The sequence below is a fragment of the Heterodontus francisci genome, chromosome 14, assembly GCF_036365525.1.
Source record: "Heterodontus francisci isolate sHetFra1 chromosome 14, sHetFra1.hap1, whole genome shotgun sequence".
NCBI classification, from domain to species: domain Eukaryota; kingdom Metazoa; phylum Chordata; class Chondrichthyes; order Heterodontiformes; family Heterodontidae; genus Heterodontus; species Heterodontus francisci.
In genome coordinates, this window is record NC_090384.1 from 108,596,048 (window position 1) to 108,612,535 (window position 16,488).

Consider the following 16,488-nt stretch of genomic DNA (forward strand, 5'->3'; position numbering starts at 1 on the left):
AGGGACAGTACCGAGGGAGCACTGAGCTATTGGAGGGGCAGTACTGAGGGAGCACTGCACTATTGGAGGGGCAGTACCGAGGGAGCACTGCACTATTGGAGGGGCAGTACTGAGGGAGCATTGCACTATTGGAGTGTCAGTACCGAGGGAGAACAGCACTATTGGAGTGTCAGTACCGAGGGAGAATTGCACTATTGGAGGGACACTACCGAGGGAGAACTGCCCTATTGGAGGGACAGTACCGAGGGAGAACGGCACCATTGGAGTGGCAGTACTGAGGGAGCATTGCACTATTGGAGGGGCAGTACCGAGGGAGCATTGCACTATTGGAGGGGCAGTACCGAGGGAGCACTGCACTATTGGAGGGGCAGTACCGAGGGAGCACTGCACTATTGGAGGGGCAGTACCGAGGGAGCACTGAGCTATTGGAGGGGCAGTACCGAGGGAGCACTGCACTATTGGAGTGTCAGTACCGAGGGAGCTCTGCACTATTGGAGTGTCAGTACCGAGGGAGCTCTGCACTATTCGAGGGGCAGTACCGAGGGAGAATTGCACTATTGGAGTGTCAGTACCGAGGGAGCACTGCACTATTGGAGGGGCAGTACCGAGGGAGCACAGCACTATTGGAGTGTCAGTACCGAGGGAGAATTGCACTATTGGAGGGGCAGTACCGAGGGAGCACAGCACTATTGGAGGGGCAGTACCGAGGGAGAATTGCACTATTGGAGTGTCAGTACTGAGGGAGCATTGCACTATTGGAGGGGCAGTACCGAAGGAGCATTGCACTATTGGAGGGGCAGTACCGAGGGAGCACTGCACTATTGGAGGGGCAGTACAGAGGGAGCACTGCACTATTGGAGGGGCAGTACCGAGGGAGCACTGCACTATTGGAGGGGCAGTACCGAGGGAGAATTGCACTATTGGAGGGGCAGTACCGAGGGAGAACTGCACTATTGGAGGGACAGTACCGAGGGAGAACTGCCCTATTGGAGGGACAGTACCGAGGGAGAACGGCACCATTGGAGTGGCAGTACTGAGGGAGCATTGCACTATTGGAGGGGCAGTACTGAGGGAGCATTGCACTATTGGAGGGGCAGTATCGAGGGAGCACTGCACTATTGGAGGGGCAGTACCGAGGGAGCACTGCACTATTGGAGGGACAGTACCGAGGGAGAACTGCCCTATTGGAGGGACAGTACCGAGGGAGAACGGCACCATTGGAGTGGCAGTACTGAGGGAGCATTGCACTATTGGAGGGGCAGTACCGAGGGAGCACTGCACTATTGGAGGGACAGTACCGAGGGAGAACTGCCCTATTGGAGGGACAGTACCGAGGGAGAACGGCACCATTGGAGTGGCAGTACTGAGGGAGCATTGCACTATTGGAGGGGCAGTACCGAGGGAGCACTGCACTATTGGAGGGGCAGTACCGAGGGAGCACTGCACTATTGGAGGGGCAGTACCGAGGGAGCACTGCACTATTGGAGGGGCAGTACCGAGGGAGCACTGCACTATTGGAAGGGCAGTACCGAGGGAGCACTGCACTATTGGAGGGGCAGCACTGAGGGAGTGCTGCAGTTTCAGAGGTGCCGTCTTTTGGATATAATGTAAAACTAAAGTTATATGGAATATGTGCAACTGGATTAACTGGTTATTTGTCTCAGGGCTGGTGTAGGATCTTGCTCTTTAGCAACAGTGACGACCATTCGAAACAACTGTGGGACATCTTAATGAGGTGAAATTCGAGGTCTACCAAAAACCATAGGGGTGGAAGCATCTGGGCACAACACTGGAGCTGTGGCCATGTTCCCGGTTTACCGAACAGGCTCTCGGTTTACCAAACAGGCTCCCGGTTTAGCAGACACATCACTGGAGCAGTTGGCAGACTTCTGGTTTATCAAATAGGCTCCCGCTTTACCAAACACATCACTGGAGCAGGGCCAGACTCCTGGTTTGCCGGACAGGCTCCCAGTTTGCCGGACACATTACTGGAGCAGGGGCAGACTGCTGGTTTGCCGGACAGGCTCCGGGTTTACCAAACAGGCCCCCAGTTTACCAGACACGTCACTGAAGCAGTGGGCAGGCTCCCGGTTTACCAAGCCGGCTCCCGGGTTACCGGACACATCACTGGAGCAGTGGGCAGACTCCCAGTTTACCGGACACATTACTGGAGCAGGGGCAGACTGCTGGTTTGCCGGACAGGCTCCGGGTTTACCAGACAGGCCCCCAGTTTACCAGACACGTCACTGAAGCAGTGGGCAGGCTCCCAGTTTACCGGACAGGCTCCCGGTTTACCGGACACATCACTGGAGCAGTGGGCAGACTTCCGGTTTACCGGACACATCACTGGAGCAGTGGGCAGGCTCCCGGTTTACCGGACAGGCTCCCGGTTTACCGGACACATCACTGGAGCAGTGGGCAGACTTCCGGTTTACCGGATACATCACTGGAGTAGTGGGCAGGCTCCCGGTTTACCGGACAGGCTCCCGGTTTACCGGATACATCACTGGAGTAGTGGGCAGGCTCCCGGTTTACCGGATACATCACTGGAGTAGTGGGCAGGCTCCCGGTTTACTGGATACATCACTGGAGCAGTGGGCAGGCTCCCGGTTTTTGTAAATAAGTGCTCGATGCACAAACATCGCAGGTTAATGATGGAAAACGTTACGGAAAATAATTAGTGAATCCAAGAAAACACAGGACTTGCAATTTTACTCATGTTTTATTAAACTCTTAGCAAAATTTTAAACAGCAAAGATATAAAAGATAAAGAAATAGACATTGAAGAATATATACATTTCACCTTTAAAGACCCAATGAACGTGCTCAGGTTTTGTTAGGCTGAGCTAAGGGTGTTTTCAAAGTGCAGAGACTGATGGGGATTGAGTGATGGGGACATCTGACTGTACGTGTTGTCTCCTGATCAAAGGAGACCTGATGGTCAGTGAGACAAGTGCCCTTTGGAATGTGCATTCTTCTCTTCCCCTTCCCCTCGACACAACCCTGTTAATAGTCAGAGGCTGTTAAATCCAATCAGCACATGCCCCAAATGCACAAGCACCCATTCCCCCACAAGACATTGACACCTGGATTACAAGGAGTGCTGAATGTGGATTTAATTCAGATTGACTACTTACACCAAAACCAGGTACCATTCTGATCCTGGAGTGCCACAGCATGTGTGGAACATTACTAAACTGAATTCTATCCAATTCTTCAATAACCTGATCGCCTCAGTTCAATAAACCTCTTCCCAAAATATTCCATTGGGAAATGGGGCAATTGTTTATCTGCTACCAATGTCTGGTAAAACAAGTTAGCCTGTTTTTGGGATCTGTGACCCCATAACTGAATGTAGAACAAATCCCATCTTCATTAAATGAGCACCTATTCCATTCCCAAAGCTGATTGGGAACCCTGATCAGATTGATGTAACCGTTTAACCAAATCGCTACCATCTGCCCCACCCCCCTCAATTTGATCAACGAGCAACAAGCACAAATGGAATCCAATCAGCTTGTTCCCAACCTGCTTTTCCAGTGAGATTGGGCAATGACGATTCGCTGGTGTCTTGGACTGAAAACGTGCTAACGACACGAGAGAATGTCAGCTGATCAGCAGTACTCAGAGACCCGTCTTGGAATGTCCCCATATACCCCCCTCCCACCCAGACCTTCCCGGGTGAATGGAGGGGGAAATGAGGTGAGCTGGATAACAGGTGATCGATCCATTATTACTGAAAGTTAAAAGCAGGCATGTGGAGAGGCCTGTTAAACAGGTAATTCAAAAATTTCAACCATCTGTGAGATTAAATAGAACATGATACTTTTGTGCAAATTCTCATCTAGGAATTACTGAAATTAATAAATATAATGCAATATGCTATAGCCTGCTGTTTACACTGTCACACAGTGCTGATCAGATCAGTACAATTAGGACCTATTTCACAGTTTAAAAGGAAGCCCTTATATCATTTGTTGTAAACATTTCTAACTCCACCCTACATGAGGACTTTCTGTAAACGTCACTCTCTGAAAAGAGAGGAGCATGGTTACTGTGCCTGTCAGTGAAGCCTTCTTTGATGAGATGGATCAGGTTTTCAACTTTAACATTTCTTTCAAAATCAAATCGCATCAACTCTCAAAAAAGTTGAAGTTTCCATAAAAGGCAGCAGCAATATTAAACTAAATAAAAAAATAAATTATCAAATTTGAAGATTGCATCACACTTCCAGTCTGTTCTATCATGATGGAGTGAAATTAAACTTTGAGCACAGCCTAGAGATGTTTAATGTGTTTGTGAAATTTCCTCCCCAACACCCTTAACTGACCCCATCCCAATACAATGAAAGGGCTCACACCCTCTGATTAGAGCAAATAAAGGAATTTATCACAGAATAGGGCAGCATCAGACTCTACTCACTCCATGGAATCCACACCTGCTTCTGACAAACAGAAAATATTATTTGAAGAGATGATTTTCAAGACGTGCACTGTAAACTCTCCGTCCTCCCTCACCACAGACCCTGAACGCAGGAGGTTTATCAAATTGCTGCAGACAAATTTCTCCACCAAAACAATGACTTGCTTTTTCTTTTCAAACAGACACTGATGGACCTTTTTTTTTAGATTAGAGATACAGCACTGAAACAGGCCCTTCAGCCCACCGAGTCTGTGCCGAACATCAACCACCCATTTATACTAATCCTACCCTAATCCCATATTCCCACCAAACATCCCCACCTGTCCCTATATTTCCCTACCACCTACCTATACTAATGACAATTTATAATGGCCAATTAACCTATCAACCTGCAAGTCTTTTGGCTTGTGGGAGGAAACCGGAGCACCCGGAGAAAACCCACGCAGACACAGGGAGAACTTGCAAACTCCACACAGGCAGTACCCGGAATCGAACCCGGGTCCCTGGAGCTGTGAGGCTGCGGTGATAACCACTGCGCCACTGTGCCGCCCTTTCTAACTCCCTAGTTGTAAGTGAGTCAGTGTTTATTTTACAGTGAATGATATTTAAAGATGGGGAATTGGAGCAATTGCATGTGGGAATTGTGTGTTTATTCTCCAACTCTCACCCTCAGCCGAACGAGAGGGTGATCCCCAATATCCATCTCCAGCAGATTCTACAGCAACTGATCAACATTAATCATTAATTTCTGGAGACTCCAGCACAATCCTGGAGGGTTGGCAACTGCAGGGTTAACAGCTCATTAACCCCAACACTGCTGCTCCTGTGTAAACTTGGGCAGTTCCAGCTCTCATTGAACTTAAGTTAACCAGAAACATACAAGGTGGATTTATACTCCCTGTGACAGGGCCTCAGTGTTCATGGTCACATAGCAAGCTTTTTAAACACTTAAAGTTTGAAACAAATAAACAAGTTGAAGTTTGTTTTGTGCCTCAGCATGAATCTGGTGTGAGAGAAATTGTTTGACTGGGGCTAGTATTACCCTCATTCCACCCTCTCCAATCAGGAAGATTCACCTGATCTTCGTGGATTCCTTTGTCAATGTTTTTGTGAAAAAAAGCCCATTTAGCAAAATATTTTGCTGATTCCTTAGACAGCACCTTCCAAACCAGTGACCTCTACCAACTAGAAGGACAAGGGCAGCAAATGCATGGGAACACCACCACCTGCAAGTTCCCCTCCAAGTCACACACCATCCTGACTTGGAACTATATCGCCTTTCCTTCGCTGTCGCTGGGTCAAAATCCTGGAACTCCATTCCTAACAGCACTGTGGGTGTACCTACCCCACATGGACTGCAGCGGTTCAAGAAGGCAGCTCACCACCACCTTCTCAAGGGCAGTTAGGGATGGGCAATAAATGCTACATTGTCAGCGATGCCCACATCCCATGGATAGTGAGAAAAGATTTACAACTGATTTCAAAGCAGGATAGTGGACTGTAATTGGCTGAAGGATCTCTTGAAGCAGAGTTTGGTTTGGGGTGGGGGAAATCAGAAGGACTTTTAAATTTACAAAAATACAGTTAATTTTATAAATAAAAATCACAATTCTTTCAGAAATACTTATTTTCACTATTTTCTAAAACAAAGCCTCAGAGTAGGCTGGTGAGCAAAAAGCATTTCAAATGTAGCCCTGTGCCAGACTGTTCTAAATCTATGGCCCCATTTCTATATTGTGTGCTTTACCTGGCCATTTATCAGAATGATGCTCGTGGGATCTTGCTGTACACAAACTGGCTGCTACAATAGTGACACACTACTAGCTTATACACACTACTGATTCAGCGGCGCTTGAGATGGCTTGGCCATGTGAGCCGCATGGAAGGTGGCAGGATCCCCAAGGACACATTGTACAGCGAGCTCGTCACTGGTATCAGACCCAGTGGCCGTCCATGTCTCCGCTTTAAAGACGTCTGCAAACGTGACATAAAGTCCTGTGACATTGATCGCAAGTCGTGGGAGTCAGTTGCCAGCGTACGCCAGAGCTGGCGGGCAGCCATAAAGGCGGGGCTAAAGTGTGGCAAGTCGAAGAGACTTAGCAGTTGGCAGGAAAAAAGACAGAAGCGCAAGGGGAGAGCCAACTGTGTAACAGCCCCGACAAACAAATTTTTCTGCAGCACCTGTGGAAGAGTCTGTCACTCTAGAATTGGCCTATATAGCCACTCCAGGCGCTGCTCCACAAACCACTGACCACCTCCAGGCGCTTACCCATTGTCTCTCGAGACAAGGAGGCCAAAGAAAAAAATTGTGACTGCACTTCAAAAAGAAACTACTTCATTGGCTGTAAAGAAATTTGGGACATCCTGAGGTTGTGGAAAACGTTATAGAAATACAAATTGTTTCTATCTTTGTTTCCAGTTTCTCCACCTGAGTGTCACACTGTAGCTCACAATGTCTTCCTTCACTAAGGATACTTTCTGCTGATTCCTTCCTTTAATGGAGATAGCGTTGGAGCAAACTCACATGTGGATTTGAACTGATCTTCTGAATGTCGTTTTCCCTTATTAGCAACAACTGGAAGACCAAGAAACACCTTCTGATCCGACTTCTCGAACACTTGCGACTGGTCCAAATATTTTGACTAGTAACTGGAAAAAGGTCCAATAAACACTCTGCCCAGGTCGAAAAGATGAAGTTTAAGATTCGCCCAGAGTCCAATGCACAAAGATTTGAAAACGGTTTCTAGAAGTTACTTCTGGATAAGAATTTTAGGAATCGTGACAGAATATTTTTTAGGTGGGATTAATTTGAAGCCTTTGTGAGCAGTGCTACATGTACTCTAAGTCAACATCCATGTTTTCTATTTCTTTGATTAAAGACAGAAGGTTCTCGATGGAGGATGTGTTGGAGAGTTGAAGGCTGACATTCTCACTGGTTAGTGAGGAGGCTCCCCCTTGATGGGCCATTTCAATCAGCATGGTACAAACCTTAGGAACAACCTGACAGAAACAGATAGAACACATTGAGGAAATGAGCTTCAGCTACTCACAGGAAAAACCAAAGACTTTCAAATTCTACCAATGGTTACCATTATTAGGCCCATGCTTTGAACTAAAATTATCACATCGCCCAGGTTGAACCGCTAAATGATAAGGAGGAGCCTGGTGGTTCATCCCTGGCAATGGCGTCAGGCACCACCGCACTGACACTGACGGCATTTTTAAAGGGCTTCCATCCCCCCATTACTTTGAAAAATCAAATAGTTATCCTGACCCTTGCCCACCAACCCCCTCTCCCCCCCACACCCACCCAGGACCATCAGATTCATTACTTGCCCTCTTCCCCCACTAAAAGACTTAACTTGTGATCCCAACCTTTCCCCTATAAAGTTCAAAAATGTTAACCTTTAACCCTTCCCACCACCCCCTAGACCAGATACATTTGACCTGCTCCCCCTCACCCTGCACTGAAATATTTAACTGCTCCCCTCTCCCCTTCAATGTCCCACATCAGATCTCCACACCGCGATCCGAAGGTGTGTGAGTGTCAGCCACCAGCACGAATATCGCACTGGGACCGACGGAGGGAGTGGCTAAATAATTAATTTGGCACTTTTACTATTTAAATTTGGACCCTGTGCCGAGTGGCGGGGGGACGCCGCGAGGCCTCGCCGCTGCCAGCAATATGGGGTTGGGCCTTCCTGGCGTCGAGACCCGTGGCAGGCCTCTCCCAGAGGCATTTTCTGGCCCCCCCGCCACGACCCCCAACATGGGTGGGACTGTAAAATTCGCCCTGTGGCACCCAGAATTGGACATAACACTCCAGCTGGGGCCTAACCAGTGTTTTATAAAAAGGGGGACCCTGTTTAGAAATAATTATTTTCTGGCCTTAAATCTTTGGAAGTTCAAGCCCTGATATAGTTCCAAGTCAGGATGGTGTGTGACTTGGAGGGGAACTTGCAGGTGGTGGTGTTCCCATGCGTCTGCTGCCCTTGTCCTTCCAGATGGTAGAGGTGGCGGGTTTGGGAGGTTCTGTCTAAGGAGCCTTTCAGGGTGGGAAGTCAGCCTGCCATTAAAATCACTGTGACCTCACTAAAATAAAAGCAAAATACTGCAGATGCTGGAAATCTGAGATAAAAACAAAAAGTGCTGGAAATACTCAGCAGGTCTGGCAGCATCTGTGGAGAGAGAAACAGAGTTAATGTTTCAGGTTAGAACAAAGAACAAAGATACTTACAGCACAGGAACAGGCCCTTCGGCCCTCCAAGCCTGCGCCGATCCAGATCCTCTCTCTAAACATTTCGCCTATTTTCTAAGCTTCTGTATCTCTTTTCTTCCTGCCCATTCATGTATCTGTCTAGATACATCTTAAAAGACTCCATCGTGCCCGCATCTACCACCTCCGCTGGCAATGCGTTCCAGGTGCCCACCACCCTCTGCGTAAAGAACTTTCCACGCATATCCCCCCTAAACTTTTCCCCTTTCACTTTGAACTCGTGTCCTCTAGTAATTGAAACCCCCACTCTGGGAAAAAGCTTCTTGCTATCCACCCTGTCTATACCTCTCATGATTTTGTACACCTCAATCACGTCCCCCCTCAACCTCCGTCTTTCTAATGAAAATAATCCTAATCTACTCAACCTCTCTTCATAGCTAGCGCCCTCCATACCAGGCAACATCCTGGTGAACCTCCTCTGCACCCTCTCCAAAGCATCCACATCCTTTTGATAATGTGGCGACCAGAACTGTACGCAGTATTCCAAATGTGGCCGAACCAAAGTCCTATACAACTGTAACATGACCTGCCAACTCTTGTACTCAATGCCCCGTCCGATGAAGGAAAGCATGCCGTATGCCTTCTTGACCACTCTACTTACCTGCGTTGCCACCTTCAGGGAACAGTGGACCTGAACACCCAAATCTCTCTGGACATCAATTTTCCCCAGGACTTTTCCATTTACTGTATAGTTCACTCTTGAATTGGATCTTCCAAAATGCATCACCTCGCATTTGCCCTGATTGAACTCCATCTGCCATTTCTCTGCCCAACTCTCCAATCTATCTATATTCTGCTGTATTCTCTGACAGTCCCCTTCACTATCTGCTACTCCACCAATCTTAGTGTCGTCTGCAAACTTGCTAATCAGTCCACCTATACTTTCCTCCAAATCATTAATGTATATCACAAACAACAGTGGTCCCAGCACGGATCCCTGTGGAACACCACTGGTCACACGTCTCCATTTTGAGAAACTCCCTTCTACTGCTACTCTCTGTCTCCTGTTGCCCAGCCAGTTCTTTATCCATCTAGCTAGTACACCTTGGACCCCAAGCGCCTTCACTTTCTCCATCAGCCTGCCATGGGGAACCTTATCAAACGCCTTACTGAAGTCCATGTATATGACATCGACAGCCCTTCCCTCATCAATCAACTTTGTCACTTCCTCAAAGAATTCTATTAAGTTGGTAAGACATGACCTTCCCTGCACAAAACCATGTTGCCTATCACTGATGAGCCCATTTTCTTCCAAATGGGAATAGATCCTATCCCTCAGTATCTTCTCCAGCAGCTTCCCTACCACTGACGTCAGGCTCACCGGTCTATAATTACCTGGATTATCCCTGCTACCCTTCTTAAACAAGGGGACAACATTAGCAATTCTCCAGTCCTCCGGGACCTCACCCGTGTTTAAGGATGCTGCAAAGATATCTGTTAAGGCCCCAGCTATTTCCTCTCTCGCTTCCCTCAGTAACCTGGGATAGATCCCATCCGGACCTGGGGACTTGTCCACCTTAATGCCCTTTAGAATACCCAACACTTCCTCCCTCCTTATGCCGACTTGACCTAGAGTAATCAAATATCTGTTCCTAACCTCAACATCCGTCATGTCCCTCTCCTCGGTGAATACCGATGCAAAGTACTCGTTTAGAATCTCACCCATTTTCTCTGAGTCCAAGCATAACATTCCTCCTTTGTCCTTTAGTGGGCCAATCCTTTCTCTAGTTACCCTCTTTCTCCTTATATATGAATAAAAGGCTTTGGGATTTTCCTTAACCCTGTTTGCTAAAGATATTTCATGACCCCTTTTAGCCCTCTTAATTCCTCGTTTCAGATTGGTCCTACATTCCCGATATTCTTTCAAAGCTTCGTCTTTCTTCAGCCGCCGAGACCTTATGTATGTTTCCTTTTTCCTCTTAGCTAGTCTCACAATTTCACCTGTCATCCATGGTTCCCTAATCTTGCCATTTCTATCCCTCATTTTCACAGGAACATGTCTCTCCTGCACGCTAATCAACCTCTCTTTAAAAACCTCCCACATATCACATGTGGATTTACCTTCAAACAGCTGCTCCCAATCTACATTTCCCAGCTCCTGCCGAATTTTGGTATAGTTGGCCTTCCCCCAATTTAGCACTCTTCCTTTAGGACCACTCTCGTCTTTGTCCATGACCCTTCATCAGAACTGGCAAAGGTGAGAAAAGAATTAGGTTTTAAGCAAGTAAAGTGAGGTGGGGGAGGGAGGGGTGGGGGTGTTGATGGGGAAGGGAACAAAAGGGAAGGTGTGTGATAGGGCAGAGGGCAGGAGAGATTAAATAACAAAGCTGTCATGGGACAAAGGCAAAGGATGTGTTAACGTTTGTGGTAACGTTTGTGGTGAAAGTCAACACATTAGTCCAGAGAGAGTGTTAATAGCGGAATAATGAGCAGCTCTGTCTACATGAAAAACAGGCACATGGTTAAAAAAAAGAAAAAAATTAGATGAAAAAAAGGACAGTCATGCTTTGAAATTATTGAACTCAATGTTGAACCAACAAGGCTGTGGAGTGACTAATCGAAAGATCAGGTGCTGCTCCTCTGGTTACTTGCCATTTCAACACCCCACCCCATCACTGCTCTCATGCCCACATTTCTGTCCTTGGCCTGCTGCAGTGTTCCAGTGAACATCAACACAAGCTTGAGGAACAGCACCTAATCTTTTGATTAATCACTCTACAGCCTTACGGACTGAACATTGAGTTCAACAATTTCAGAGCATGACTGGCCTTTTTTCATATTTTCCTTTTTTAAATTATTTTATTTTTTAACCATGTGCCTGTTTCTCATGTAGACAGAGCTGCTCATTATTCTGCTATTAACACTCTCTCTGGACTAATGCTTTGTCTTTCACCACAAGCATTAACACGCTCTTTGCCTTTGTCCCAGGACAGCTTTTTTATTTAATCTCTCCTGCCCTATCACATACCTTCCCTCTTGTTCCCTTCCCCACCAAATCCCACCCCCTTCACTGGCTTAAAACCTTTTACATTTCTAATATCTGCCAGTTCTGATGAAAGGTCACTGACCTGAAACTTTAACTCTGCTTCTCTCACCACAGTGGCGCAGTGGTTAGCACCGCAGCCTCACAGCTCCAGCGACTCAGGTTCAAATCTGGGTACTGCCTGTGTGGAGTTTGCAAGTTCTCCCTGTGTCTGTGTGGGTTTCCTCCGGGTGCTCCAGTCTCCTCCCACAGCCAAAAGACTTGCAGCTGGGAGGTAAATTGGCCATTATAAATTGCCCCTAGTATAGGTAGGAGGTAGGGGAATATAGTGACAGGTGAGGATGTGGTAGGAATATGGGATTAGTGTAGGATTAGTATAAATGAGTGGTTAATGGTCGGCACAGACTCAGTGGGCCGAAGGGCCTGTTTCAATGCTGTATCTCTAAATCTAAAAAAATCACAGATGCTGCCAGACCTGCTGAGTATTTCCAGCATTTCTGTTTTTATTTCACTGTGATCTCACACTGCTGCGGGAACACCTGCCAGAAGGTAAAATCCCCACGAGGATCTCCTTCATTCCACTTCTACCTGCTTCTAAAATACTTTTAAAAAAGTAAATTTTGAAAACCAAACCAGAATCAAGGAAACAGCCCAAGAAATCTCATCGTCAACACTATTTAAAGAGCAGATAAATAAGTTGCTCGATGCTTTTATCACTAGAATATCTATCAGTTTAAAGCCTTCACATTCTATACAGCATAGAATTACAGAGAACATACAAGACAGAAACAGGCCATTCGGCCCATCTGCTCCGTGCTGGTGTTTCTGCTCCACATGAGCCTCCTCCCACCCCCTCTTCATCCCACCCTATCACCATATCTTTCTATTCCTTTCTCCCTCATGTGTTTATCCAGATTCCTCTTAAATGTATCGATACTATTCACCTCAACCACTCCCTGTGTTAGCGAGTTCCACATTCTCACCACTCTCTGGGTAAGATTATCTGATCATTTATCACATTGCTGTTTGTGGAATCTTGCTGTGTGTAAATTGGCTCCTGGGTTTCCTACATTACAACACGGACTACACTTCAAACAAAATTTCATTGGTTGAAAGGTGATACACAATGCAAGTCTTTCTTTAAAGAAGTTTCCCTGGAATTCCCTTTGGATTGGGTAAGACTCTCACCTTGACCAGGATGAGTTTCTTCTTCTGATTTCCCACCAGGAATTGTTGTCCAAAGCACAGGAAGATGGAGCAGAACGGCACTCCACCTCTCTGATGAGTGAACTCAATGCATTCTGAAGAAAAAGATATTGTGTTTTAGTCGTTTCATTTTAACTACAGTCTGACAATCGGAGGGTGAGTTTTCTGGCTGGACGGGAAAGCTATGGGATTGAGGACAATGTTGGATTCACATCCTGCCTGATTTTAGTCTCCATGAAACCAATGGAGAATTGGTGAGGGTGTAAACGCAGCATTCCCATTCAAACAGAATGTGGGAAAGTGCATTGAAAGATGTTCCATCAGACTTTAAGGACAATGTGATTTCTACATGGTGCTGCTGTTCTCAACTCTTCACTCTCCACTTTTGGAAAACACTGAGGTAGTGGAAGCATTCCATTGAGATTAACACAGGCTGATTAACAGTTTGACAGGCTGCAATGTGAACACACACATTCTCCCAGCCCATATAGAGGGTTAATCCTATACAGCAGGAGGATTTTATGGGCTCCCAAACCCATCTCCCCAGGACTGTCTGCAGCCCCCCGTCTCCCCCAGGACTGAGCTAAAGGTTTGATCCACATTTTTAAAAATTCTTTCATAGGATATAGGCATCACTGACAAGGCCAGCATTTGTTGCCGATCCCTTATTGCCTTTGACAACTGAATGGTTTGCTAGACCATTTCAGAGGGCATGTAAGAGTCAACCACATTGCTGTGGGTCTGGAGTCACATGTAGGCCAGACCAGGTAAGGACAGCAGATTTCCTTCCCTAAAGGACATTAGTGATCCAGATGGGTTTTTATGACAATCAATGATAGTTTCATGGCACCATTACTGAGACTAATTTTCAATTCCAGAATTTTTATTAATTAATTGAACTTAAATTTCACCAGCTGCCATGGTGGGATTTGAACTCTGGTCCTCAGGCTATTTGCCTGGGCTTCTGGATTACCAATAGAGTGAAATGACCCCTATGCCACCACCTCCCCTAGAATAGCTTAATTTTAAAAGAAAAGGTAATTTTACAAAAGAGCTTTTCTTTAAGTCTGAGGAGCAGTTTTTGGAAGTACTGAGTCTGTTGGCTGCAAACAACATTCCCTGGGAATGGGCAAGGTAGTAAAACCACACGTGAGTAAATGTCAGCAAGCACACCCCCTCCATAAACAAATCTCCGAATGAGTGAAATATATCCTTATTCAAGGATGTTGAATGGATGTTAAAAGCAAGGTGGGGGGGGGGGGGGGGGGGTAGTGTGAAAGGTTATCGGGGGTAGGTGGGAATGTAAAATTGAGGTTACAAACAGATCAGCCATGATCTTGTTGAATGGCGGAGCAGGCTTGAGGGGCCGAGTGGCCTAGTCCTGCTCATAATTCATATGTTCACATGTATGTTACCATGACAATGGGGAAGTGGTGTTGTGGAAAAATGCATGTCGGTGCAAAAATATTAGCCTTTGTCAGGTTACTGAGAAGGAAAGGGATCCCTCTCCAAGGAAAGGGGAGGCTGACTGAGAGCCACCAACATTTGGGAGTTATGGGGAAGTCAGGGCTGTTTAAAATTCTACAACAGAAACAAAGCAACTGGAAACTCACCCCTTAGAAAATCTTTCAAGTTGAATATTTTGGTCTCTTCATCTCGGTTCAGCTTCTGTGAATCCTCATTCTCTGAGGTCTCTGAGCGAGTGAAGAAGACTTGGCACTTGCCCAGTCTCCTGCCGTACAAGTCTCCATTTTTATATTCCAGGAGGAGACCTCCTGCCATGTTTGACAAGAGACGATTGGTGAATTTTTTTTGTTTGTGATCGTTTATCTCCTCGGTACTCGGGAACTTGATGTGCTGTAGGTGAGCGAATCTCTCATCACTTTCATCATAGTACAGGCGACAGCCCAGAGTGTTGCTAACCGTGGTCTGAAGGACTTCTTTGCCACGGTAGTAAATGGTAATGTCAAGATCACTTGTAACTGCACAAAGAGGAAGAGGTTTAATCAGCAAACTGCTTTGAATTTGCCCTGTGACAAGTTGTTTGAGTGGGTATCAATCAGATTCAGTAATCAGAATGATATAAGCTCTAAAAGGATTAAATTAGAAGGAAAGCTTTCATATTCTCAGCTTGAGTTCCCTCACATGTAGAAGATTAAAGGGTGATCTCATTGAGATGATTAAGGGATTCGATAGGGTCGTTATAGAGAAATTATTTCCTCTGGTGGGAGAGTCCAGAACAAGGGGGCAAAACCCCTAAAATTGGAGCCAGGCCGTTCAGGGGTGACGTCAGGAAGCACTTCTTCATACAAAGGGCAGTGAAAATCTGGAACTCTCTCCCCCAAGAGCTGATGAGGCTGAGGGGGTGGGGGTCCATTGGAAATGTTGAAACTGTGAGGGATAGATTTTTGATGGGTAAGGGGATTAAGAATTACAGAATCAAGGCAGGTAGATGGAGTTAAGATACACATCAGCCATGATCTAACTGAATGGCAGAATTGGCATGAGGGGCCGAATGGCCTCCACCTGTTCCTCTAATTCAAACAAAAGCCAGCAATTTTTAATGTTCCTTGTGCTGGCTCTGAGTGAACGACAGGAAGAGAGCTTGGACAAGCCCCCCAAACCATTTCAGACTGGGTTACAGAACAAACAAGGCCCCAATTGCTGAAGTGTCTCCAGCTGGTGAGAGACGCAGATGATCCTGCACTAGGTCAGTACAGGTTAGTCCCGAGACTGATACTGAGCAGGTTATCGGACTGAGACATAGACGCAGAATGTTACAGCAGAACAGCCTAATCAGTCAACCCAGTTCATGCCCAGACTTGTCTTCACAGGAAATATCCAGAAGATAAAATGGGTGAAATACCGCTCCAGAAATGTCAGCCCATAATCTAGGCTCACACAGCAGTGCAGTGCCGAGGGAGCACTGCGGTATCGAGGGAGCACTGCGGGGCCCGAGGGGGCAGTGCTGAGGGATTATTTGGTCATTATCACATTGCTGTTATGGGATCTTGCTGTGTGAAAACTGGCTGCCATGTTTCCTACATTACAACAGCCACTACACTTTAAAAGTATTTCTTTGGCTGGAAAGTGCTTTGGGACGTCTTTGAGGTTGTGAACGGCGCTATAGAAATGCAAGTCTTTCTGTTCTGTCTAAAAATTCCGATAAAAATATTTGTTTCTAAATACAAAAGACAAAAGACAGGACAAGCTGGTACAGAGTTCAGCTGTTGTTCTTCTTGACGTACGTTGTGGAAGGTGTTGAACAGGGGCTGCAGCTTCCAGCTGTACTTCTGGATCCGGATTCAGAGGGAGATGTGGAGCAGGAAACTGTACTGCCACTTCCTGAGCCAAATTGGGCATTTGGTGGGAAGCTGGATCAAGTACTGCCTCCCACCGCTGGTCTAATATTAGAAACATAACACAATGATTTAGTGATAAACAAGACAAATTAACATGCAAAATCTCTCCAAACAATACCTAATGGGAAAGGCCCCAAGTCAATTCTAATTGGACATTCCTGGGTGTGTGATCAGATGGAATTTCCTCTCCGTCAGACCTGGTGCATTGGGAGCTGAGGTCAGCAGGTCAAAGAACTGAT

The 16,488-nt window shown here is 46.4% G+C and overlaps 1 protein-coding gene across 2 annotated transcripts in view; it reads right to left on the bottom strand.

Moving 5' to 3' along the window:
• Positions 1-2,703: 2,703 nt before the first annotated feature.
• Positions 2,704-16,488, bottom strand: part of irf7 (interferon regulatory factor 7) — a 62,925-nt gene continuing 49,140 nt past the window's right edge. For both annotated transcript variants that reach the window (XM_068046747.1, XM_068046746.1), the window contains 4 exons: positions 16,136-16,291; positions 14,501-14,869; positions 12,870-12,982; positions 2,704-7,422 (listed from right to left, as the gene is read on the bottom strand). In XM_068046747.1, coding sequence (XP_067902848.1) covers positions 7,252-7,422; positions 12,870-12,982; positions 14,501-14,869; positions 16,136-16,291 — 809 coding nt within the window. In that variant the 3' untranslated portion in view covers positions 2,704-7,251. The remainder of the gene's footprint in view (positions 7,423-12,869; positions 12,983-14,500; positions 14,870-16,135; positions 16,292-16,488) is intronic.